General features: G+C 54.0%; 1 protein-coding gene across 1 annotated transcript in view; it reads left to right on the top strand.

Annotated features, from left to right (window-relative positions):
- Positions 1-22,882, top strand: part of ITGAE (integrin subunit alpha E) — a 68,885-nt gene that overhangs the window by 22,969 nt on the left and 23,034 nt on the right. Inside the window, exons 2-18 of the mRNA XM_068531525.1 lie at positions 1,332-1,452; positions 8,932-9,023; positions 10,274-10,341; positions 10,693-10,810; positions 11,033-11,179; positions 11,593-11,708; positions 12,306-12,457; positions 13,464-13,617; positions 14,206-14,356; positions 14,863-14,930; positions 16,228-16,363; positions 16,912-17,054; positions 17,417-17,557; positions 18,224-18,460; positions 19,486-19,616; positions 21,272-21,402; positions 22,615-22,778. Coding sequence (XP_068387626.1) covers positions 1,332-1,452; positions 8,932-9,023; positions 10,274-10,341; positions 10,693-10,810; positions 11,033-11,179; positions 11,593-11,708; positions 12,306-12,457; positions 13,464-13,617; positions 14,206-14,356; positions 14,863-14,930; positions 16,228-16,363; positions 16,912-17,054; positions 17,417-17,557; positions 18,224-18,460; positions 19,486-19,616; positions 21,272-21,402; positions 22,615-22,778 — 2,270 coding nt within the window. The remainder of the gene's footprint in view (positions 1-1,331; positions 1,453-8,931; positions 9,024-10,273; positions 10,342-10,692; positions 10,811-11,032; positions 11,180-11,592; positions 11,709-12,305; positions 12,458-13,463; positions 13,618-14,205; positions 14,357-14,862; positions 14,931-16,227; positions 16,364-16,911; positions 17,055-17,416; positions 17,558-18,223; positions 18,461-19,485; positions 19,617-21,271; positions 21,403-22,614; positions 22,779-22,882) is intronic.

Genomic DNA, 22,882 nt, shown 5'->3' with positions numbered 1-22,882 from the left:
ACTTGTGCAGTGGACAACCACATACAACACTTAGATTTTACAATGTATAGATTTTACAATATGTATTTTTTTGTATATTACATATATGTAAAATATGTGTGATAGTGCAAATATAACAAAATGTTGACAATTGTAATTGACATATATAAAAATATGTTTATTTATATCCATCCATATATATTCATCTATCCATCCATCAAGCCGTCTTATATTTTGATGCATTTCAAAGTAAATTGCAGACATCAGCACACTTCATCCCTAAACATTTCATCATACATATCAACTAGAGATCAGTATTTCCTTATGGTTCCTTTTTTTTTTTGAGGTAAAATTTACCTACAGTGAAACACAAATTTTAAGTGGACCATTTGATGTATTTTTGACAATGCACACCTTTGTAATCCAAACTCCTATAGAGATATAGGATATTTCTATCACTCCAGGAAGCTCCTTTCTGCTCCTTCCCAGTTAATCCCCATCCCGCATCAGCCCAGGCAATATTTTTTTTTGCTATAGATTAGTTTTGCTGAACATCATGTAAATGGAATCATACAGTAGATACTCTTTTATGTAAGACTTCTTTCACTGAGCATAATGATATTCATGATCACCCATCTTGCTGTGTGTGTCAATTGTTCGTTCCTTTTTACTCCTGAGTAGTATTCCATGGTCTGAATATGTCAGTTTATCGATTCCCCAGTTGATGGACATTTGGGTTGTTTCCAGTTTGGGACTGTTACAAATAAAGCTGCTATAAACATTCTTTTTCTGAGGTATTTTTGAGGACACGTGTTTTCTCTTGGGTCACTGGATGGGCAGGTACGTAGACAGAATGTATGCAGACCCTCACCCTGGGGCCCATAGTCTATTTTAACTTTGGTACATGACACGGTGATGAGCATGTGCTCCGTGGCAGGTATAGAAAGTGCACCGTGGGAGGTGTGAGAAGGTAGCAAGTGCTCTGGGACAGAACCAAGGAAGGCCTCCTGGAGGAGGGGGCCTTGGTGCCAACACAGCTTGGTTTAGTAGGAGGACCAGGGGCTCTGGGTCAGACACGCCTGCATTCCAGTCCTATTCCCATGGAAAAAGATTCTTAGTAGGGGGGTACTTCCCTGGTGGTCCAGTGGTTAAGATTCCGCACTTCCACTGCACAGGGCATGGGTTTGATCCCTGGTCAGGGAACTAAGATCCCACATGCCATGCGGTGCATCCAAAGAAAAAAAATCCTTGGGAGTCTTGCTTTCCTCATCTGTAAAATGGGGATAGTGGCACTGCAGGATGTGATGGAATAACGGTGCCTCTTTTTTTAAATGTTCTTCTTTTCTCTTCAGGCCTGGCTCCCCTGGCCGCCTTCAACGTGGACATGGTCCGGACCTGGGTGACTCCCAAGGGAGACGTCCCCTACGTGCTCAGCTCACTTCTGCATCAGGACTCCAGCACCAACCAGACCTGGTGAGTGGGGCCTGGCGCACGGGGCAGTGTGCGTGAGGACTGAGGAGCCCTCCGGGAGCCTGAGAAGGCCCCCAGACAAGGCCTCGGCACCCCACCCCCCAGCCTGGGGAGAACCCCCTTTCAGAAGGGCATGCAGGGGAGAGGCCGTTAGCTCAGGGCCCGTTCTCCCAGCCCCGGCCCCTCTCCTCACCCTGGCCTCTCCGGGGGTGGGGGAGGGGAGGCTAAAAAACTTTTAAAATAAAATTTATCAAGGCTCTTTTGTCTGTTACAAAAGTAACGTGCTCAACATAGAAATTTTGGACAGTGACGGAAAATATTTCTTTTAAATGGAAAATATGAGGCAGGTGGGCGTGGTGGTTACCAGGAGGCTGTGCATCTGGTCGCCGTGGTTCGGTGACAGCTTCGCTCTGTGTTTATAGCAAGGCACACAACCCCCAGCCTCAGTTTCTCATCTCTGCAGTGGGGGTGATATTTTCCTACCTCACAGGGTTGTGGCAAAGGGTATTTGAGTTCATGCACATAAAGTGTTTGGCACAATTTCTGGCCAAATTTAAGATCAATACGCATTACTTTGTATTTTAAACTTCTCATCTGTACCCACCCATTAGATAAGTAAAACATTTTAAGTCTGATAGCATTCTGCTGGTAAGGATGTGGTGAAACAGGAACTTGTAGGAATGTGAGTTGGTTTAACCACCTGGGAGAATCATTTTGCCGTATCAGGTAGAGCTGAGGATGCACGCGGCCCTTGATTCAGAGATTCCACCCCCAGATACCAACCCTAGGGAACTTTTGGGGCACACCTAGAGATACTGACTGTGACATTGTTTTGAAATAAGCATCGTCGGAAAAATGGAAGACATAAGGTGTGAATCATCCAATGAGACACTGAAAGCAGGTAAAATGAACAAATTGAGTGCAGTGGTTATGAACCGGATCAGTCTCGAAACACATTGTAAAATGAAAAAGGCAAGTTGTAGAATTATTTATACCATGGCCATTCACTCCGCAGGCATTTATACAAGAGCACCTACTGTGTGCCAGGCCCTGAGGGAACAGTGGTGAGCAAAGCAGGCACAAATCCTTATGCTCAGGGGAAATAGACAAGAAGCAAGTAAATCAAATGTAGGTTCTATCAGATGGAGGTAGTGGTGGTGTGCTGATTAGAGACATGTCTTTGGTTTTAGGAGAAGTTCTGCAGTGAAGGGTCACGACACACACTCCAACGTTCCCTGTTGTCAGCAAGATGACGTTTAGAGCTGCTCATTTTGAAGCCAGGGTTCAGTCAAGGTTCCTGTGTTGCGTGTCGTGGCTGTATCTCTCTAGTCTCCCTTACTCTAGAGCAGCCCTTCCTCTCCCTGTCTTGTTCGTGGCAGGGCTCTTTCTGTGCTTGCTCCACTGCCCAGCTGCCCCTGGCTGGTTCCCTACCCTACCCCCTACCTGCCGCTGCTTTGCTTCTGGTCCACGGTGAGGGGTTTCCTTCAGACCCGGCACCCCTGAGCCATGAGCCCAGGGTCCAGATAGCTTTGGGGCAGAGCCAGGTGAGGCACTCAGGGCTCCTGGCTGAGTGGAGCTCTGTTTGGTGGCAGATGGGTGGGCAGTGGTGGCTCCCGAGGCAGCCTCATAGCCCTGGACTTGGGCCATGACCACGCCAGCCAAGTGGGCTCAGACCCCGTGCTTGATTTCCTCGCTGTCCAGTGAAGGGGCTGGTGACCATTAGATTTAAGTTTGAGTGGTGAGGGCAGGGCCCATTCACTCACTCACTCATTCATTCATCAGTATTCATGGAGCATCTACTCAGTGCCAGGCAAAGCTAGGGGGATAAGATACTAAAGGAGACACAGTCCCTGCCCTCATGGAGCTCCCAGGCTCTTGCGGGAAACAGACACGTTGGTCGATGACAGGAGGAGTGAAGACTGCTCTGTGGGGACGTCCAGGGTGCGTTGGGGACATAGAGGCACGTGTGTCCTTCAGCCAAAGGATGTGCCTCGACACTGGGACTTAGGGACTGAATAGGAATGAGTGTGAGAAGGCATGGGAGGGGGAGTCGGGGCTGCGAGCCGCTTGGTCAGAAGTCTGGAAGCCAGCCTGAGCCAGGTTGGGGGGCTGGGAAGGTGTCGGTGGCTGAAACTGAGCGTGATGAGACATTGGATGGGGCAGGTGGGCCATGCTTTGTCACCCGGCACAAAGGTTTAGGGAGCCTGAATGGCTTGAAGGGTGGTGAGAAGGTTGTTAGGAATGTTCTGGCTACAGGAAGAAGAATTAAAGGTAAGCATTGCTGTGTTTTGTCTTGGTAAAGTTTCATTGCTGCATTATTGCACAGAAAACTGCACGTCATCAGAGTGCCGCTCAGCGAATGTTCACAAAGTGAGCCACGCACGTAAGCGGCGTCCAGATCAAGAGGGAGGGAGGGAGATGCAAGAGGGAAGAGAAATGGGAACATATTGTATATGTATAACTGATTCACTTTGTTATAAAGCAGAAGCTAACACACCATTGTAAGGCAATTATACTTCAATAAAGATGTTTAAAAAAAAAAAAAAAAAAAAAAAAAAAGAGGCAGAACAGGACGCGCCTCGCATAAGCCCCCTGCAGGCATGTGCTCCCTTCCATGTGCATCCCAGGCGAGAGTTAACCCCCGCTCCCACCCCCGGCCCAGCTCTGCACTTTCTTTCACTGGGTGAATGCACTTCTTTTTATCAGGCACAGGGTGCCCAGCAGTGGAATTGCTGGATCGTGGCTTCTATGCTGGGTCAGCATTCAGTTGTACCAAGGTTTGCAATGTGTGAGCGTTCTGCACTCCCCCCACTCGTCAAGGTCAAGGCCGGGTTTCAGCCATGTTGTGACCACCTCCTGCCCAGCCCCCTCCCTCCCGTACCCCAGCAGGGCCCTCACCACTCCAGCTTCAGACCCAACAGACTTTAACCCCCCTCCCTCAGAAGCCAAGCCGAGGGCTTCCCTAGTGGCGCAGTGGTTGGGAATCTGCCTGCCAACGCGGGGCACACCTTTTCGAGCCCTGGTCTGGGAAGATCCCACATGCTGTGGAGTAGCTAAGCCCGTGCAGCACAACTACTGCCTGAGCTCTGGAGCCTGTGAGCCACAACTATGGAGCCCACGTGCCACAACTACTGAAGCCCACACGCCTAGAGCCCGTGCTCCGCAACAAGAGAAGCCACTGCAATGAGAAGCCCACGCACCTCAGCGAGGAGTGGCCCCCACTCGCCGCAACTAGAGAAAACCTGCGCGCAGCAACAAAGGCCCAACACAGCCAAAAATTAATAAATAAATTTATATATTAAAAAAAAGCCAAGCTGAAAGGCCACAGTGGAGGAGGGGACTTTGAAGTACCCATTGCAGAAGGCTCCGAGTCCCCCGGGGGGGGTGAAGAGCCCACTTGGGCCCAAGAAAACCTCCCCGAACACCTGCTGAAGCAGAGAGGGTCTCACGGGTTTGAACGTGCAGGGGAGAAGGATGTGGTGGGAGGCACCTCTGGGTTCCTGCCTCAAACCTTGGAGCCTGAGACCACGGGCTGCTGCACAGGGCAGGAAACGCGCTTCTGGCCGCCCCGGCCGCAGAGGAACAGGCTGGGCTCCTCGTGCAAGGATGACACGTGCCTCTCTCTCCCTCATGTTGTTTCTCCGTAAGATGTAACAGCGAGGGCTGGCAGCATCATGGACTTGGCCGCTGCAGTGGGGTGGAGTGGAATATAACGAAGGCCTTCCCCCTGGGCGGTATGGGAATAGACTCTGAGGACAGAGATTAGTTACAGCTGGGTGAAGCCAGGGGCTGGGCTGCACTCAGCCCAGGTGTAATAGGGTCCCTGGGGCTGTCAGCTGATGGTGAGCTCAGTTATAGTTTAGTTTGCCAGCCACTCAGTCGATAAACCTGGAGATCAAGAGACCACCCACCACGGTGGAGGTGGTTAAAGGGGTGGGCGGCAGAGGCAGCTCAGACAGGGCCCCGGGCCCCCGGCATTGCGTGACTGTGATATGGGTGGCAACCTTGGGTTCTGCAGTGAACAGCCTGTGCAGCTGTACATGGTAGTCTCTCCAGAACTCACAGTCTAGGTGGGAACAAAAGCCAGGGATAAGTGTAGGTGTCCAGTAGTGAGGGCTTCCTGGAGGGCTTGGAGGGGGTCAAGGTGCTCCTTCTTTTGGGAAGGCTTCCTGAGGAGCTGGCGCTTGGGAAGATTGTTCTGCAGGAAAAGGAGCTGAAAGGCATTGCAAGCGGAAGAAGCAGCTTGGGCCAAGGCCTAAAGGAGGAAGGAGAGCTGAGGCTATTCCAGGCCTGCACCTACCCCACCAAGACGTGGTCGGGTTGGATCCCAGTTCTGAGCCCACCTTTGCGGGGGAGCAGAGAATAAGGTGCTGGGCCCAGGGCTGAGGCTGAGGCTGGGAGGGGTCTGGGGAAAGAGGCAAGGTTGTTGAGCAGGCGACCTAATTTAGGGGCTCAGCTGCAAGCCCACAGAGCTCAGCTGCACGTGGTCCTCTGCCCCTCAGCCTTGCCCCAGATTAGCCCCCTCATGTGCTGCCTTGGCTGTTGTTCAGTCGTCATTTAACACATGTTTACCAGACCCCTGCTCTGTGCCAGCCACTGTTCCAGGTGCTGGAGATAACATGGCAAACAAGAGAGACAAGATCCTTGGGGAACTTACAGTCTAGGGGGAGAGACAGATAATAAACAGTAAACAAGTAAACAGGGTGCTATCAAACGGGGACAAGTTCTGGGAAGGAAATAAATGGGACGATGCAAAGCAGAGTAACTGGCTTGTGAGGTGAGGCTGGTTGGAGAAAGCATTTGTGAGGAGGTGACAGTTAAGTGAGGCCAAGGAAGGAGAATGAGCCAGGTTGGGGAGAGAGGGGGCACAGCAAGGCAGAGGGCCCGAGCCAGGAAAGAGCTGGGGGCAGCCTAGGAACGGAAGCCAGCCAGTGTGGGGCTAGAGCTTGGAGAGCAAAGGAGCAGGAGGGGAGTCTCAGCCGTGGGGAGGTGCTAGATCGTGCAAGGCCCCGTGGGCTGCGGCAAGGGGTGTGGACTCTTTGCCTAAGTGCATGGGAGGCAGCTGAAACGGGGGAGTGACATGGTGTAATTTACAAGGGTAAATTTATTTTTTATTTTATTTTAAAAAATATTTATTTATTATTTACTTATTTGCCTATGCTTTGTCTTAGCTGAGGCACGTGGGATCTTCGTTGCGGCATGCATGCGGGACCTAGTTCCCTTACCAGGGATCGAACCCGGGCCCCCTGCATTGGGAGCTCGGAGTCTTACCCACTGGACCACCAGGGAAGTCCCAAGAGCAAATTTAAAAAACAAACAACGGAAAAAAAATAACGGGGGGCTATTACTACACACCAGGCAAGATGACGGTGGCAGGGGAAACAGAGAGAAGAGATGCTCTCTAGATATAGTTTGGAGGAAAACCCAACAGGGTTTACTGATGGATTTGATGAAGGGGATGAGTGAAAAGACGAAGCAAGGGTGCCCCCAGGCTTTGGACTTCAGAACATAGTGGTTGGTGGTGCCATGTATTGTGTCAGGGAAGATGGAACGGTTCAGTTCAGGCAAGGGAGAACAAGACCATAGTTCTGTTTCGAACATTCTAAGTTTGAGATGCCTATTAGACAATGGGCATTGTTTATTTATTAGTTTCCTAGGGCTGCTGTAACAATTCACCACAAACTTAGTGGCTTAAAACAGCACAAACTATTATCTTACAGTTTTGGAGGTCAGATGTCCAAAGTGGGTCTTACTGAGCTGAAATCAAGGCATTAGCTGGGCTGTGTTCCTTCTAGAGCCTCAAGGGGAGGATCTGTTTCCTCACTTCCTTTAGGTTCTAGGTGCTGCCTGCATTCCTTGTCTTGTGGCCCCTTCCTCCATTTTTAAAGGGTCTGATAAGGACCCTTGTGATTACATTGGGCCTACCCAGATAATCCAGGATAAATTCCCCAACACAAGATCTTTAACTTAATCTACGAAGTCCCTTTTGCCATAAAAAGTAGCGTATTCATGGGCTCTGGGGATTAGGACATGGACTTCTCTGGGCGGGGCAGGTCATCATTCTGCTTTCTAGAGCTGTGCTGGTCTGGCTTCTGGTGGAGGGATGCTAGCATTGCAGATATAAAGGTGGGAATGTCAGCATTGATAGGTGTATTGAAGCCAGGGATTGGAGGGGATCAATCACCAGGGAGAGTGTGTGGGCGAGGAAAACAGGGACCCAGCACCGGGACACCAGTGACATTTAGAAGTCAGACAGTGAATGAGCAAGCAAAGGAGTTTGAGAAGGAGTAGTGAGAGAGGTCAGGGGAATCAAAAAGAAAGTGATTCAAGGGAGAGATGGTTACTTATGCCCCAGGCTGTTGAGAGGTTGAGAAAGATGAGGGCAGAAAGGTGTCCCTTGGATTTGGCAATGTGTGGACCACCGCTGACCTTGACAGGAACCCTGTCAGGGGTGGAAGTCAGCTTGGGGTGGGGTAAGCTGGGTAGGGCACACACACAGGTGTAGATTTTATTATTATCCTGTCACCCATGGAGATAAGTGAATGATATATTTCATAATTTTTTAAAATGTCAAGTAACGGGAGGTGAGGAAGTGGAAACGACCTCGTTCCTGGCCCCCAAACCACTGTAACTTATCGTGACCTGTCTAATCCCCTTTATAAAGCTTCCCCTTTATAAAGCTTCCCCTTCATAAAGCTTCCCCTTTATAAAGTCCTCTGTGGCTTCCTACTGCCCTCAGCATAAAACCTTGGACTTGGTTCACTGTTACCAAGCTCAGCCTCGGGCCCCTTCCCCAACACCCCCTACTCACAGCTCCTAGGATGGGGAGCTCTCTCCCTGTCTCGGGGCAGCCCTGATCCTCCCTGGGCAGCATGCACACTGAGAATGTTTAGGCTGACGCTGGCTCTCTGCTGTCTCCCTGGGCAGGGGGCAGAGTTTGCCATTGGGAATCACGTCTCCTGAGGCTGCCTTAACCAGGCTGAGGGGCCCAGAACCTCCAGTTCTGACCTGCCCCTAGGAGAGGGGCACAAGTGTGCTCTTCTCAGGAAGTGCTGTCACTGGGGCCAGGTGGGGCAGGCGCCCTTGCAGCCACTAGGAAGGCAGCACTGCGACCAACAGAAGCAACTGTGCTGCTGGTGGCTTCCTGGTTCCCCCCACCGCCATCAAGGAGCAGCGAGTCTTTATTTACCACCAGTATCACCCCATTTCTGTCAAGGTGGGCCAGCAGGCAGAGAGGGGATGCATTTAGCCATTTCCTGCCTGGAGCTGTGCGAAGGTTGAGCCCATGCCTCCCTCGTAATGCAGATCCACCATCCTGGGCTGGGAGCCTGCCCGCCTTTCCAGGTCTGGTCTTCTCCATAGTTTTCCCCACAGGGAACCTGTGGGTCTGTGGGCCTGGAATGGAAGGACTGTGTCTGGGCAGGTAGGGAGGAAAAGGGAATCGTTGACCAGCTCAACTTTGCTGCCTACTCTTTGGCTCAGGCTCCTGGTCACCAGCCCCAGAACCAGAAGGACGGCAGGGCCCCTGTATCAGTGTTCCCTCATTCAGGATCAGCTCCATTGCCAGCCAGTAGGTAAGTCAGTCCCTGCTCCCGGGAATGCTCCCAGGACCTCCTTTCTAGGAATCCCACTCATCCAGCCCAACCACTCCGGTCTCTCCGCCCTAGACTCCACCACCAGCCACAGCAAGCCTTCCATCCTGGTGCCCAATCCCATCCCTACCCAACCCTGACCCCCAACCCACCTTTCCGGACCCAATCCTAACAACAAAAATGAAACCTAAAATGGATGGAGTGCTTACGGAGTCACCTGACACTGCTAAGTGCTTCGTGGACTTTTAATCCTCAAAACCACACCATTTTACAGAAGAGAAAGCTACAGTTCAGAGAAGTCCTTTGGTTTCCACTATGACTAAGGTCACGCATCTGAGCAGCACCGCAGATGCAAACCCAACTCCACCCGATTCCAAAACCCAACCTACCGCAACTCACCACGCCTCAATGGAACCCAACCCTTCCCCCCCCACCGCCACCCCGCAATCTAACTGTGGCCATCCTAGCGCCTAGCATGGGGTCTGCCGTATATTAGGCGCTCAGTAATGCTGTTTGAATGAACAAAGGAATGGACCTAATTCGCTCGGTGACCAAACTCTCCCTATCCCGCCCAGCCCAGCTGAAGGCCCACTTTGCTGACGACCGCTGGGCCATGTCAGGTGGGGTCCTGGTCTCTGTGGGAGACGCTGTGTTGAACAGCCTCCATCTCTGCCTCAGAAGGGCACACGGTCCAGCAGGGCGACTGAGTGGTCCTGGGACTCAAAAATGCAAGTCGCCTGAGGCCCACAGTGGGGAGGGAGGGGAAGGAGCTACACTTCTGCCCCTGGGGATGTGGGGTGGTAAGATTCCCCGGAGACGGGACTTTGAGAGGGGAGAGTTCATTGGATTCTAGGGCCACTCCCTCAGCCTCTTGCCATTCCTCCCTGGTGCTGCACACACCTGCCAGCTGGTGCTTCTCTGCCTGCCTGCCCACCAGCCCAGGGGCCCCTGGAGGACCAGCACCAGGTCTCAGTGTTTCTGGATCCCTATCACCATCTGTCACAGGCCGGGCACAGAGCAGACATCACGGGGCTTATGTTGACTGAGACACCGAATGAGCCTGGGAGAGAGGCCTGTCCTTGAAGGCCCCCCCATCCAGCTTCCAGAGGATGCTCTGAGTGGCCAGCTCTTCCTCATGGGGCTTTGACCAAGATGGCCCTGTGCCCTCTGACCTTGACTCCTGGGTTGCCTCCCAGCATTCCTCCCTCCTTACCTGGGCCTCACTGTTTCAGAGAATGTCCCCATCCCAAAGAGGAGGTACCGTGGAGTGACAGTTGTCCGGAACCACCATGGTGTTTTGGTGAGTATGTGTGGCGAGAGAGGGTGGAGGGCCTTGGGGAGCTGGTGCTACCCCTGTGGTTGACCGTGTGGATACCAGTCTTGACTGGCGTGTTATTCTCAGGGCTGAGCCCAACGGTATCCCCGGCAGCCCCAGGGCTGACAGCGGCTCTGAGCTGGGTACTCTGTGTGACCCAGCACACTGACCCTGGCAGCGACTCCTACCCCTGGTGAGGGGTGAGCAAGCTGTTCCTGCGTCCCCTGCCTGGTTGAGCCACTGGGTTCTGACGTGGGGGTGTGGGTGTGGCTGCAACGAGGGGGCCTGGGCTGGGGGTGACCCGGGCTTTCCCCTCCTTTTCTCCCCCTCCTCTAGATCTGCATTCAAGTGCCGACCCGGTGGCCCCAGAGCCTCAGCTCAGAGCTCACAGGCAACTGCATCCTGCTGGCCCCTGACCTCCGTCCCCGTGCCCAGGTCTACTTCTCCGACCTTGGTAAGGACTGGACCCTCGTTGGACAGCTCTGAAGGGATATCCTGGGGTCTGCAAGAAGAGGCGCCAGCCCGTGGTAGATGCGGAGGGACACAGAGGCCCAGAGAGGGCAAGGCAGGCTTAGGCCCCATGTGAAGGAACCAGGGCAGAGCTAAGGGCAGGCTTACCTGGAGGTGAACGAGGAGGCCGTCTGACTCTGAGCTCTTCCATGTGTACTTTTTAAAGAAAAATTACTGGACCCTGATGCCCCTGTGGATGCTGGAGACTGCTCCAGGAACAAAAAAGGCAGCACGGAGAACACAGCCAGGCAGCGCCGGGATTTGAAGGTGGAGGAGGAGGAGGAGACAGAGGACGAGGACGAGGAGGCAGCTGGTGAGAAGAGGCAAATCTGGGTTGCTCCTAGAGCTGTCAGAGCTGACTCCCTAGGCTGGCGACCTCTAGGGGTGAGGCGTGCCTAGGTCCAAGAGATGGAGAGCAGTGGCTGGATTCTACAGGCCTGGCCAGTCCCAGCCCTGTCTCTCTCCATCTTACAGATGGGAAAACTGAGGCCCAGAGAGTGGGGGTGCTGGGAGTGACTCACGCAGCAAGTCAGAGCCTGAGCAGGTTCTGGCTCTCTCTCTGCCTCTGAGACAGAGGCTTCACTCTTGGGAATGGCACCGATGCCCTCCCTGAACTGAGCCCTCAGGGCTTGAACTGGGTGGGTGCCCTTCAGGGCAGGACGAGTTGCCCTCACTCCTGCCCCAGATGCCAAGCCCACTCCTGACCTGTTCCCTGTTTTGGCCCAGGCACCGAGATCGCCATCATCCTGGATGGCTCAGGAAGCATTGATCCCCCAGACTTCCAGAGAGCCAAAGACTTCATCTCCAACATGATGAAGAACATCTATGAGAAGTGCTTTGAGGTGGGCTTCCCTAAGAGCTGGACTCACACAGCTTGTGTGTTATCTACCGCTGTGAACAAACCGCCTCAAAACATCCACCAGTGATCTGCTCTCCTTCTATGGGTCAGCTGTTCGGTCTGGGCTCAGCTGGGTGGTTCTTTTGCTGGTCTTGCCTAGAGTTATTCCTGCAGCTGCAGACATCTGGTTGCTCGACTGGACCCTAAGATGCCCTCGCTTGTCTGGACCATGTGTCTCCAGCAGCCCAGTCCAACTCTCTCATGGCAAGCACTTTCCAAACCTCTGATTATATCACATTTGCTGATGTCCCATTGGCCAAAGCAAGTCACCTGGCCTATCCCGGAGTCAGTGTGGAAGAGGGGGACTACACAGGGACATGGATTCAAGAAGAAGTCTGTGATTCACTGGGAGCCATTACTATCACACCTTCCTCCACCCCACTGGCTTAGAGATTTCCCTCTGCCTGAGCATCTCCTCCTGCCCAGAGACTAGGAGGAATGAGTGGATTCTTCCACTGCTTCCAGGCGGAGCCATCTAAGGGGCAGGGGTGGCCTTGGGCAACTCTGCCAAACTCCTTCCCTCTCGGCCCCTCCCCTGCAGTGCAGCTTTGCCCTGGTGCAATATGGGGAAGTCATCCAGACAGAGCTTGACCTTCAGGACAGCCAAGACGTTACAGCCTCCCTCGCCAGAGTCCAGAACATCACTCAAGTGGGGAGTGTCACCAAGACTGCCTCTGCCATGCAGCACGTCCTGTGAGTGTGAGGGCGACAGAATTACCTGTACACCTACTGAGTGCCAGTCTACGGCCCTGCCCAGAGGCTCTGAGGCATCCTACCTGGAGAAGGTGGCTGGACAGACTGTGTAGAGGAGAGGGTCAGGGTTCAGGCTCTTCCTTGGCTGAAAGGGGACACTGTGAGGTCTTCCAACGCAGCCTTGGCTGATAGATGACACCCCAAGACAGTCCTCCAAAAATTCTTCCAAAGACTCCTCCTGCGAGCAGCAGTAGGGCACAGTGCTTATCAGAGGGGCTTAGTGGGCAGCTCCCTGGGTTCAATCCCAGCTACGGTTTGTACTCGTGAGACCTTGGGCGAGTTGCCTAACCTCTCTATGCTTCAATTTTCTCACTTTTAAAATGAGAATAATAGGGAATTCCCTGGTAGTCCAGTGGTTAGGACTTGGCGCTTTCACTGCTGGGGCCAGGGTTCAATCCCTGGTCAGGGAACTAAGATACTGCAAGCCTCAGGGTGTGGCCAGTAATAATAATAATAATAATAATAATAATAATAATAACAATAGTACTTGCCTTAAAATATGTACGGTGCATACCAGAGTGCCTGGCACCTAAGTTCTATGTAAATCTTAGCCACTGTTTTTAATATCATTATTATTCCCACACATACACACGAGGAACAGACTCCAGTGCTGTCCAGCACCTTTCTTTTTCTTTTTTTAAAAATAAATTTATTTATTTACTTATTTTTGGCTGCATTGGGTCTTCGTTGCGGTGCACTGGCTTTCTCTAGTTGCCCAGCACCTTTCTGTTGGGAGCAGGTGAGGGGTAAGAACACCTGTGTTGCAGCCTCACCTCCACCCGCGCAGCTGTGCACCCAGGGACATCACCACCCCTCTTTGGGCCTTTGTTCTCCCAGGAGGGCTCCTTAATCCTCTTCAATTCTAAAACAGGTCAGTGAATAAAATCTCCCCAGGACTCAGTCATCCCTTTGGCAAAGTTCTCTCCCTTTACTCTCGCCGATTTAGAGACAACATCTTCACACCAAGCCATGGCTCCAGAGAAAAGGCATCCAAGGTCATGGTGGTGCTCACTGATGGGGACATATTCGGGGACCCCCTCAGCCTCACGACTGTCATCGACTCCACAAAGATGCAGGGTGTTGAGCGCTTTGCCATTGGGGTAAGAACCAGGAGCTGGGGGGTACCTCGTGACCCTGTACAGCCTGGGGTGCGGAGGAGCCAGGGCTCCTAGAAGGGCTTCAGTAAGCAGCTTACCCAAACCCTGCTGCGGTCACAAACACTCACCAACTTCTCTTCTTTCAGCCCCCGTGTCCCATGCACCCCGCACCCCCCCACCCCACTCAGGGTCTTCCCCCAGACGGCTCATTTCCCAGTGGTGGTCACAGCTCACTCGCCCAGCAGTGATGGGGAGAGCAGTGGACACCCTGGGAGCCCACAGGAGGGATGTCAGGGAAGGTTCCAGGAGGAGCTGGTGCTGAGCTGAGTCTTGGAGGACAAAGAGGAGTAGCTGACCTAGGGCACAGGGGAGGCAGGAAGGGCTCTGCAGGCAGAGGGAATAGCACGGGCAGAGGTGAGGAGCCTGGTGTGTTCAGGAAAACACACGTAGAGTGTGTGGGAGAGCAGGGAGCAGGGAAAGGAGGAGGTAGGTGATGGGGGGCCCTGAAGGCCAGACGGAGGGGCTCAGCTCTCTCTCCGGGCCTGGAGAGCCCTTGTGGTGCTGGCCCACTGACCCAGGGCCTCTGTGCAGGTGGGAGATGCATTTAATAAAACCAGGGCGTACAACGAGCTGAAGCTGATCGCCTCGGACCCCGATGAGGACCATGCCTTCAAGGTGACCAACTACTCAGCGCTGGATGGGCTGCTGAGCAAACTGCAGCAGAGCATCATTAGCGTGGAAGGTGAGGCTCCAGGTCCCTGGCCGCCCTGTGGCAGCGCCCTCGGCAATTCAGCAGGAGGCCCGAGGCCCGCGCTCCAGCCCCGCTCCTGTCCTCCCTCCATGTGGCACGCTGGCAACTCCTGTCACTTCTCTGAGCCTCAGCTGTTCCATCTCTAAAAAGGCAACAATATCCCCAGCCTTCCTCACTTCCCCCAAATTCCATGAAACTCTGATGAGAAGCTCTTTCTGGTGCTGGAGGAAGAAGGATGACTGGGGCATGATTCCTGCTCCCAGGAGCTCCCAGGTGAGGAAACTGAGGCCCAGGAACTGGGAGGGGACGGCCCTCTTCCCAGCTATGCTGCCAGTAGCTGCTAAAGCAGGACCCAGATCTCTACTCCAACCTGATGCTCGTCCCATCCTACCAGAACATCCTTCCCTCTGGGAGGAAGCCAAGCCGGACCCTTCCCCGACTTGGTTTCTCCCTTCACCTCGGCCCACAGCAGTCTCACTGGGCGTCTTGGCTTCCAGGCACGGTCGGAGATGCCCTCCACTATCAGCTGGCACAGGTCGGGTTCAGTGCCCAGATCCTGGACGAGGTACGTGGCCGACTCAGCACCAGGCAGGCTCTCCACAGAGGAGGGGCCCTGGCGACTCCCAGGGACTCAGGGTCCCCTGGCTCTCAGTGCCCTCCTGTGGTGAGGCCTCTGAAGGAGCCAATTTAAGATTTTTTTTTTCGTAAAGATTTTTTGATGTGAACCATTTTTAAAGCCTTTATTGAATTTGTTACAATATTGCTTCTGTTTTATACTTTGTTTTTTTGGCCCCGAGGCATGTGGGATCTTAGCTCCCCAACCCGGGATCAAACCTGTGCGCCCTGCATTGGAAGGCAAAGTCTTAACCACTGGACCGCCGGCCAGGGAAGTCCCATGAAAGAGCCATTTTAGGACAAAGGAAAACATTTCTGTGTGCTCGCCCTAACCTGGACCTTTGAGGTCAAGGAGAGAATGGCCCTGTTTATAACAGGAGGTCATTTCGTCCTGCGCTCAAGGATTAAGCAGCTTCCTTAACACAGACTGGTAACACCCAGGCCTGGGTGGGCTTGCCTACCAAGCCGGGTACTTCTCCCCACCAGAGGCCCTGTTCCCCACAGACGGGGAGGGATACGGGCAGTGAGGACACCGTCCTTGCGTGTGGTGGAAGCGCGGTTAGCACGTCACTCGACACAGGTGGGCCTTGGGTGCCAGACTCAGGCTGTGCAGCCTCGGAGGACATGAGCCCCATTTTGCTCAGTCATACTTTTTTTTTTTTTAATTTATTTTAATTTATTTATTTTTGGCTGTGTTGGGTCTTCGTTGCTGCACGCGGGCTTTCTCTAGCTGCGGCGAGTGGGGGCTTCTCTTGCAGAGCACGGGCTCTAGGCACACAGGCTTCAGCAGTTGTGGCACGAGGGCTCACTAGTTGTGGCTCACAGGCTCTAGAGCGCAGGCTCAGTAGTTGTGGTGCACGGGCTTAGTTGCTCCGCAGCATGTGGGATCTTCCCGGACCAGGGCTCGAACCTGTGTCCCCTACGTTGGCAAGCGGATTCTTAACCACTGTGCCACCAGGGAAGTCCCTCAGTCATACTTTTTTAAATGCTCAACATCTGGGCCCCGGGTTGGATTTCTGCCCCAGGGGTTGCTGGTACTGCAAGGACAGCTGCCCTGACAGGGTCATGGGTACAAGGCAGGAACCCAGTGTTTGCCTCTCACCTTCCTCCTGCGTCTCTGTCCGGGTGCACTGAATGCCCCTCATCCCCCCTGCAAGGTTTGCTGTGCTGGCAGGTAGACCCAAGGCCACCCTGGCTGGCCCTGGGTCCCTCCCGCTCAGATGGCCGCCAACCCTTTTCCCCTGCAGGGGCAGGTGCTGCTCGGTGCTGTAGGGGCCTTCGACTGGTCGGGGGGCACGCTGTTCTACAACATGAGCAGCCGCAAGGGCCGCTTCCTGAACCAGACGGCAGTGGATGCCAAGGCTGTGCAGTACAGCTACCTGGGTGAGGGCGGGGCCTGGAGGCTACCTGGGTGTGGGCGGGGCCTGTACAGGGACACAGGCTGCAGTGGGCTTCCTAGCTGGGGAGGGCCCAGGTCGGTCACATGGACTGAGGGACAGGCCCCACTTAGGGAGCCTGAGGCTGAGAATTAGGCCTGTTTGGTACCAAAGCGCCAGGGCCCGGCAGCTGCCTAGGGAGGTAGGGCCTCTCCATTAGTAATGGCGGTGGGTGACCCTTCACCCCTCCTCAGTCTTCATGCACTGCGTTTGTGATGAACGTGGGTGATGAATGTGTGTGGAGTGTATTTTGAGTGAAGCTGTATGTATGATCGTGTGTGTCTATCCCATCTATGTAGTGGGGCACATGTGTGTGAGCAGCCTCATGGGTAAGTGGAGCCACCGCTGATGATTTTAAAAGGATGAGAAGGATAGTCTCTCCATTTCTGCCTCCCTGCCCAAGCTGCTTCGAAGTCCTGGCTGAGAAGGTGGGGGAGGGGGGGCAAAGGAGTGGCCCGGTGGGAGGTCCTGATCACAGTTCCCCACCCCCCACAGGTTACTCGGTGGCTGTGCTACACAAGGCCTGTGGCCTCTCCTATGTGGCAGGGGCTCCACGGCACAAGCAACGAGGGGCTGTGTTTGAGCTCCGGAAGGAGGGCAAAGAGACCAACTTTGTACCAGTGCTGGAGGGCGAGCAGGTACTGCTGGAGAAGGACCCCCACCCCCGTTATTACAGATGGGGATCTGGAGGTCCCAGAGGGAAAGGGGTGGGCTCCAGGGCACACAGTGGGTTGGGGACCCAGCCTGGGCAGAACTCAGGCAGAACTCAGCCTCCGCCCCGGCTCTGTGTGTCTGAGCGCCAGCTGGTTTCCCCCGTCGTGGGGGATCAGGCTGTTCACCCAGTCTCCTGTGTTATTCTGGTGAACAGATTGATCTGGTCTGACCCAAATTTGGTGGTCCAGGAAGAGCAAGAGCAGAGGTCTAGCTTTGCTGAGGGGTCTGGCGGTGGGGACGTGCCTCCCCGGCACTCCCCGTGAGCTGCGTTCTCTCTGGCCTGCAGATGGGGTCCTACTTTGGCTCTGAGCTGTGCCCTGTGGACGTCGACATGGATGGGACCACAGACTTGTTGCTGGTGGCTGCCCCGTTTTACCACGTTCAAGGCGAGGAGGGCAGAGTCTATGTGTACCGTGTGAACAAGCAGGTGGGAGAGTCACCATCTTCGCAAGTTGGCTGAGGCTGTGGCTGCTCAGCCTGGGGCTGAGGTGACAGAGGCTGGGAGCGCCCCGGCCCTGCCTTGCACCAGAGGGCGGTGATGGGAGCTCAGGGTGGATGGCAGCCTGGTGGGCTGACTGCTCCCCTCCGTCCCCTCCCCCACTTTCTTACTTTCCCCACCCCATCATCTCATGTTGGTGATGATGACATCGCAAATAGCTGCACGGTTGACAAAGCACATCCTGTCTGTGATCTCACTTGTTTCTCACAGTAACTATGGGAGGTAGCTGTTACTCCCATTTTACAGATGAGAAAGCTGAGGCTCAGTGATGTTGAGACTTGCTCCAGTTTACAGAGCAAGTGTGTGGTGGAACCAAGGCGAGAAGCCAGGCCTCCTGATTGCCAGTCCAGTACCCCAATCATGGGAGCAGAGGGGTGCAGCTCTTGGTCCTGGACTGCAAGGCAGGAGGACTCCAGCTTCACCACTCACTCACTGTGCAAACTTGGGAAGGTCTCTTGCCTCTTCTGAGCCACAGACTCCCTCCCTGCTGGAAAATCAGAATCAACAAGTCCTTGAGCGTGCTTCCTGGGGTGGCAATGGGGTGGGCACCCCGCATCCCTGTCTTGAGGGCTGAGCTGCCTCTCTGCCTTACAGGATGGTTCCTTCTCCTTGGTACGCACACTGAGTGGGCACCCCAGGTTAACTTATGCGCGATTTGGCTTTGCCATGGCGACAGTGGGGGATATCAGTCAGGATGAGCTCATAGATGTGGCCATCGGGGCCCCCCTGGAAGACTTTGGGGCAGATGATGGTGTAGGCTTCGGCAGCGTGTACATCTACAATGGACACTCTACCAACCAGCTGGCTGACCTCTCTACCTACCAGCCACAGGTGATCCGCAGGGCTCTCTCTTGCCTCTACTCTGGGACTCTGACCTTCCCCAGATATGATGGCCTGAGACCCAAGCCAGCTCCAGTCCTAAGTGCCAGGCAGGTCCCAGGGCGCTGAAGGACAGAAGTCACTTGGAGGTTCTCAGCTCAGACCCTGCCAGTGGGGCTAGAGGTTGGAGGCAACATCCATGTACTTTCCTGACCTGTGACTCCCTCCTTCTTTGGCTTTCCTGACCATGGACCTGCCTCAGGTCCTCTCTCCTCTCTCTGTCCCTTCTCTGGCTCCTGTCTCCCACCCAGCCCCTCCCCCCACCCCAAGCCTAGCTCTCACCCCCCAGGAATCCATTGCCAACTTCCACGCTACATCTTTTATGGGCACTTTCACTCACATCCAGCTGCAGTTTCTCTCCAGGCTTCAGCCCTGTGTGTCCAGCTGCTCCTGAGCCCCTCCCCTGGACGGCCTCCAGCGTCTCACTCTCAGGATGCCCAGCTGAAAGCATCCTCTTCCCTAGACCTGCTGCTCCTCTGGGCCCTCCCCCTCCCCTGCTCACAGCAGAAACCGGGCTAATCCCAGACCTCAGCTCAGCCTGTCGGCCTCTGCCTCCTAAAGATCCTGCTCTCTCCCAAACCCAGCCCCTCCTCTCCATCCCCACCACCCCTGCCCTGGCTCCTTCCTCTTCCCCATCGTCCGCTCTGGGCTTCAGTGGTGTTTCTGAAACGTAGTTCAGAGCCACTCTCCCCTCAGCCCCACGGGAGGACTGCTCGTGCCCAGTACTCCCTGTGCCCACTGCACTGACCCCTGACTGTTTCCTGGGACGACCCTACTCTTCCCCACCCCCTGCTCTCCTTACTCTCCCTGTCAAGCCCCACCCCCCTTCAAGCCTCTCTGGGAGAACCTTGACGTTTTCTTTCCAGTTCCTCAGCTGAGGGCTCCCTGGGGTGGGGACAAAGGCTAATCTGCTGATTGAATTAAACCAAAAGGAAACCCCCTTCCCTCCCTGACACCTTGTGTTTCTCGATCCACAGAGGATCAGAGCCTCAGTGGTGGCCCCAGGACTCCAGTACTTCGGCACATCGGTGGCAGGTGGCTTAGATTTCAGTGGCGACGGCCTTGCTGACATCACTGTGGGCGCTCTGGGCCAGGCGGCTGTGCTCCGGTAGGGGTCTGCTCTGCCTTCTGGCAGCTTCACCCGGTTGCCCTGCCCTAAGTGACCTCATGAAGACACCAGGCACTGATGGGAGGGAGTAAGTGCAGTGGTTAAGGGCACCGGCTCTGCCCAACTGGGTTTGAACCTCAGCTTGTTCTTAACGGTGTGCCCTTGGGCAGAATTTCTAAGTCCCAATTTTCTTATCTATAAATGGGAATAACAATGCGCCTGCCTCACAGAGTTATGAGGACTGAGAGGATCTATGCAAAGTATTTAGCACGGTGCTCAGTGATGGCTGCTATTATTACTATTATTCATTTCAGAGCTTCTGTGCTCCATCCGTAAGTGAGTGATCAAGTCCCATGGCTATAAATAATCTGGCGGGGCACCAATCTGCCCTATGCCCTCCGCGAAGCTCCAGACTCGGCTGTTTATTCAACACAGGCATTGCAAAGTTACCATGTCTAAAAACAAAACAAAAAAGGGGACTTCCCTGGCGGTCCAGTGGTTAGGACTCGGTGCTTTCACTGCAGAGGGCGTGGGTTCAGTCCCTGGTCAGGGAACTAAGATCCCCCAAACCCCATGGGGCGGCCAAAAAAAACCACTCATTCCCACCCACCCTTCATTCTACCCACCTGCCCCTCCCCGGGCTTCCCATCTCAGCAAAGGGTGCCATTTGTTCAGGATAAAAACCCAAGAGTCATCCTTGATTCCTCTTTTTCCTTTCCCTGCCATCCCATCAACAAGTTTTTGTTGGCTCTGCCTCCAAAGTACTTCCTAGTAGTTCATGACATTGTCACCTCTCGCCTGGACCACTGCCATGGCGTCCTTCCCTGCTTCCACTCCCTGTGCTCCGTTCTCCACACAGCAGCCAGAGAGACCCCTTCATTCTGCTGCTCAAAACCCCTCAGTGGTTCCCACTTGAGTAAAATCGAAATTCCTTACCATGGCCTGGCCCTGCAGACCCCTCCATCCCAGCCACTTGTCTACTCTCTGTCTCACTAATTGCGCCCCAGTTATGCTGACTCTTGTGTTCCTCAAACAAAGCAAACTCATTCCTACCACAGGCCCTTTGTATCAGCTGTGCTTTCTGCCTGTAATGCAGTTCCCCTAGATCTTCACAGAGCGGGCTCTTTCTCGGTAACAGAGCTCAACTTAAACGTCTCCTCATTTGTGAGGCCATCCCTGACCACCAGCTAAGTAGCCCCCAGTCTCTATTACCTTATCCTATTTTATTTATTTATTTAGTTAGTTAGTTAGTTATTTTTTTGGCCACACTGCGCGGCACGCAGGATCTCAGTTCCCTGACCAGGGATCGAACCCGGGCCCCCTGCAGTGGAAGCACGGAGTCTTAACCACTGGACCGACAGGGAAGTCCCAATCCTATTTTATTTTTATCATAGCATTTCCTGTACATAGGATTTTCCTGTTTCTTCTTGTTTATTTGCTTGTTGTCTGCTTTCCCACTAGAGCAGGCCTTATCTCTTTCCCTGTAGTACCCTGAAGACTCAGAATAGCACTTGGCATAAGAGAGGTGTTCAATATATATTCATTGAATGAAGGAAAGAGCCCAGGCACTGATGGGCTGTGGTCCCTTCTCATGGTCCTGTGGTCTCAGAAGTCCTGTGGTCCCTTCTCATGGTCCTCTTTGCTATCTTGTTCAGCTCAAGACCTGTGGTTCGTCTGAAGCTGTCCATGACCTTCACCCCCAAGGCACTGCCCGTTGGCTTCCACAGCAGCGTGAATGTGAATTTGTGTTTTGAAGTCAGCTATGTGTCGCCAGCTGCTGAGTCAGGTAACAGGCAACCTAGCTGACCCGTCCGGTGCTGTAGTCAGTCCCTGTTGGCTTCAGTGGGGGGCAGGAAAAGAGGGCTGGGTGGGGGCAGGGTGTTATGAAATCCCTCCATTAGACTTTAGCTCCTTTGACCTTAGGTTCAATTTAATGGGAACCGCCCCAGAAAAGGGTGATCTGTTGTCAAGTCTACACTCTGAAGGGGTCTCTCTGACCCTGTTGGGAAAAGGGGCACTGGATCCCTTCCTTGGGTTGAAGGGTTGAGTTTCTGAAAGAAGACTCAGAAAAAGGCCGGCACTTCTCCATCTCCACCTACTGTGCCCACGCCTGTGCATGTGTGTAGGGCTCCTGAGAAGTGCCTGTCCTCTTTCTCCCTGATTTACATCTTCTCCCCTTCCCTGCTCACCGTGTCTCCCTGGCCCAGGGGGATTGGATAACCTGCCGGAGGCCTGGCCTCCCTTCCCATCCCCTTAGTTGGCACTGGTTGGGAGAACTTCCAGAAGGCATGGCTTTCACAACCCAGGTACTTACTGCCAACCCAAGAGATCCCCGCCAGAACAATCCCCCAGCAACCGTCCCCAGGGCTTAATCTCTCAGTAACAATCCTGGAGATGTCTCCCTGCTTCCTGCAGGTCAGAATGTGCTCTCCCAGGTGGGCTGGCTTTACTGCAAGAGTCCATGATCAAATCTGTTAATTAGGAAAGGGCAGGCCTATCAGTTCCAGCTGTATAGGCTGAAAGATTCAGGCCACAGAGCCCGAATGGCAGCTGCTGGGTGGCTGTGTGACACTGGGAGGGCGTCTTTCACTCTCTGGGCCCTGGTTTCTTTTCTCCACAGTAAGGGAGCTGGCCCAGGTAGTCTACAAGGTGCCTCCAGCTCTGTTATCCTCAGGCTTTACTCTATGGTTTCTCTCTCCATTCCTTGACTTTTTGCTCCTCCTCATTTTCCCCCTCAATCCCTGCGTCCCCCCAAGCGCTTCTTCCCCTAGGGAAGACTGACTCAGCCCCTGGGATGTGCTGCTCCAGGTTTGGGGCTGGTGCACTGAGGGACCCTAGCTGGGTGCCAGAAGACATGAGAAAAGTACCTTTGAAATGAAGAAGAAACTTGGGGAAGTGCCTACGTGGGGGCACCACTCAGGAGGGACTCATGGGAGGGCCCTCTGTCTGGGGCTTGCCCGTCCCAGTCTCATCAGGAAGACCTGGTCTTCATTCCCAGGCCTCAAAGAGACCTCTCTGAACTTCACTGTGGACGTGGATGTGGTGAAGCAGAGGAAAAGGCTGCAGTGTTCAGATGAGAGGCTGTGTCAGAGCTCCCTTAGGGAGTGGGGCACGGGCCCCTGTCTCTGTGAGCCCTTCCTGCTGGTTCCCACAGAGGGACAGGTAAGTGGAGGAGTTTCCAGAAAAGTCTAGAGGGGTCTGTATTGTTGAGAAAAGAACTGAGGTGCATGCACTGAAACACACATACCCATACACACAAATGAGGC

Source organism: Eschrichtius robustus, chromosome 20, assembly GCF_028021215.1.
Source record: "Eschrichtius robustus isolate mEscRob2 chromosome 20, mEscRob2.pri, whole genome shotgun sequence".
Taxonomy (NCBI): Eukaryota; Metazoa; Chordata; class Mammalia; order Artiodactyla; family Eschrichtiidae; genus Eschrichtius; species Eschrichtius robustus.
The sequence above is the reverse complement of the archived record's forward strand: the minus strand, read 5'-3'. Positions and strand labels throughout refer to the sequence as shown.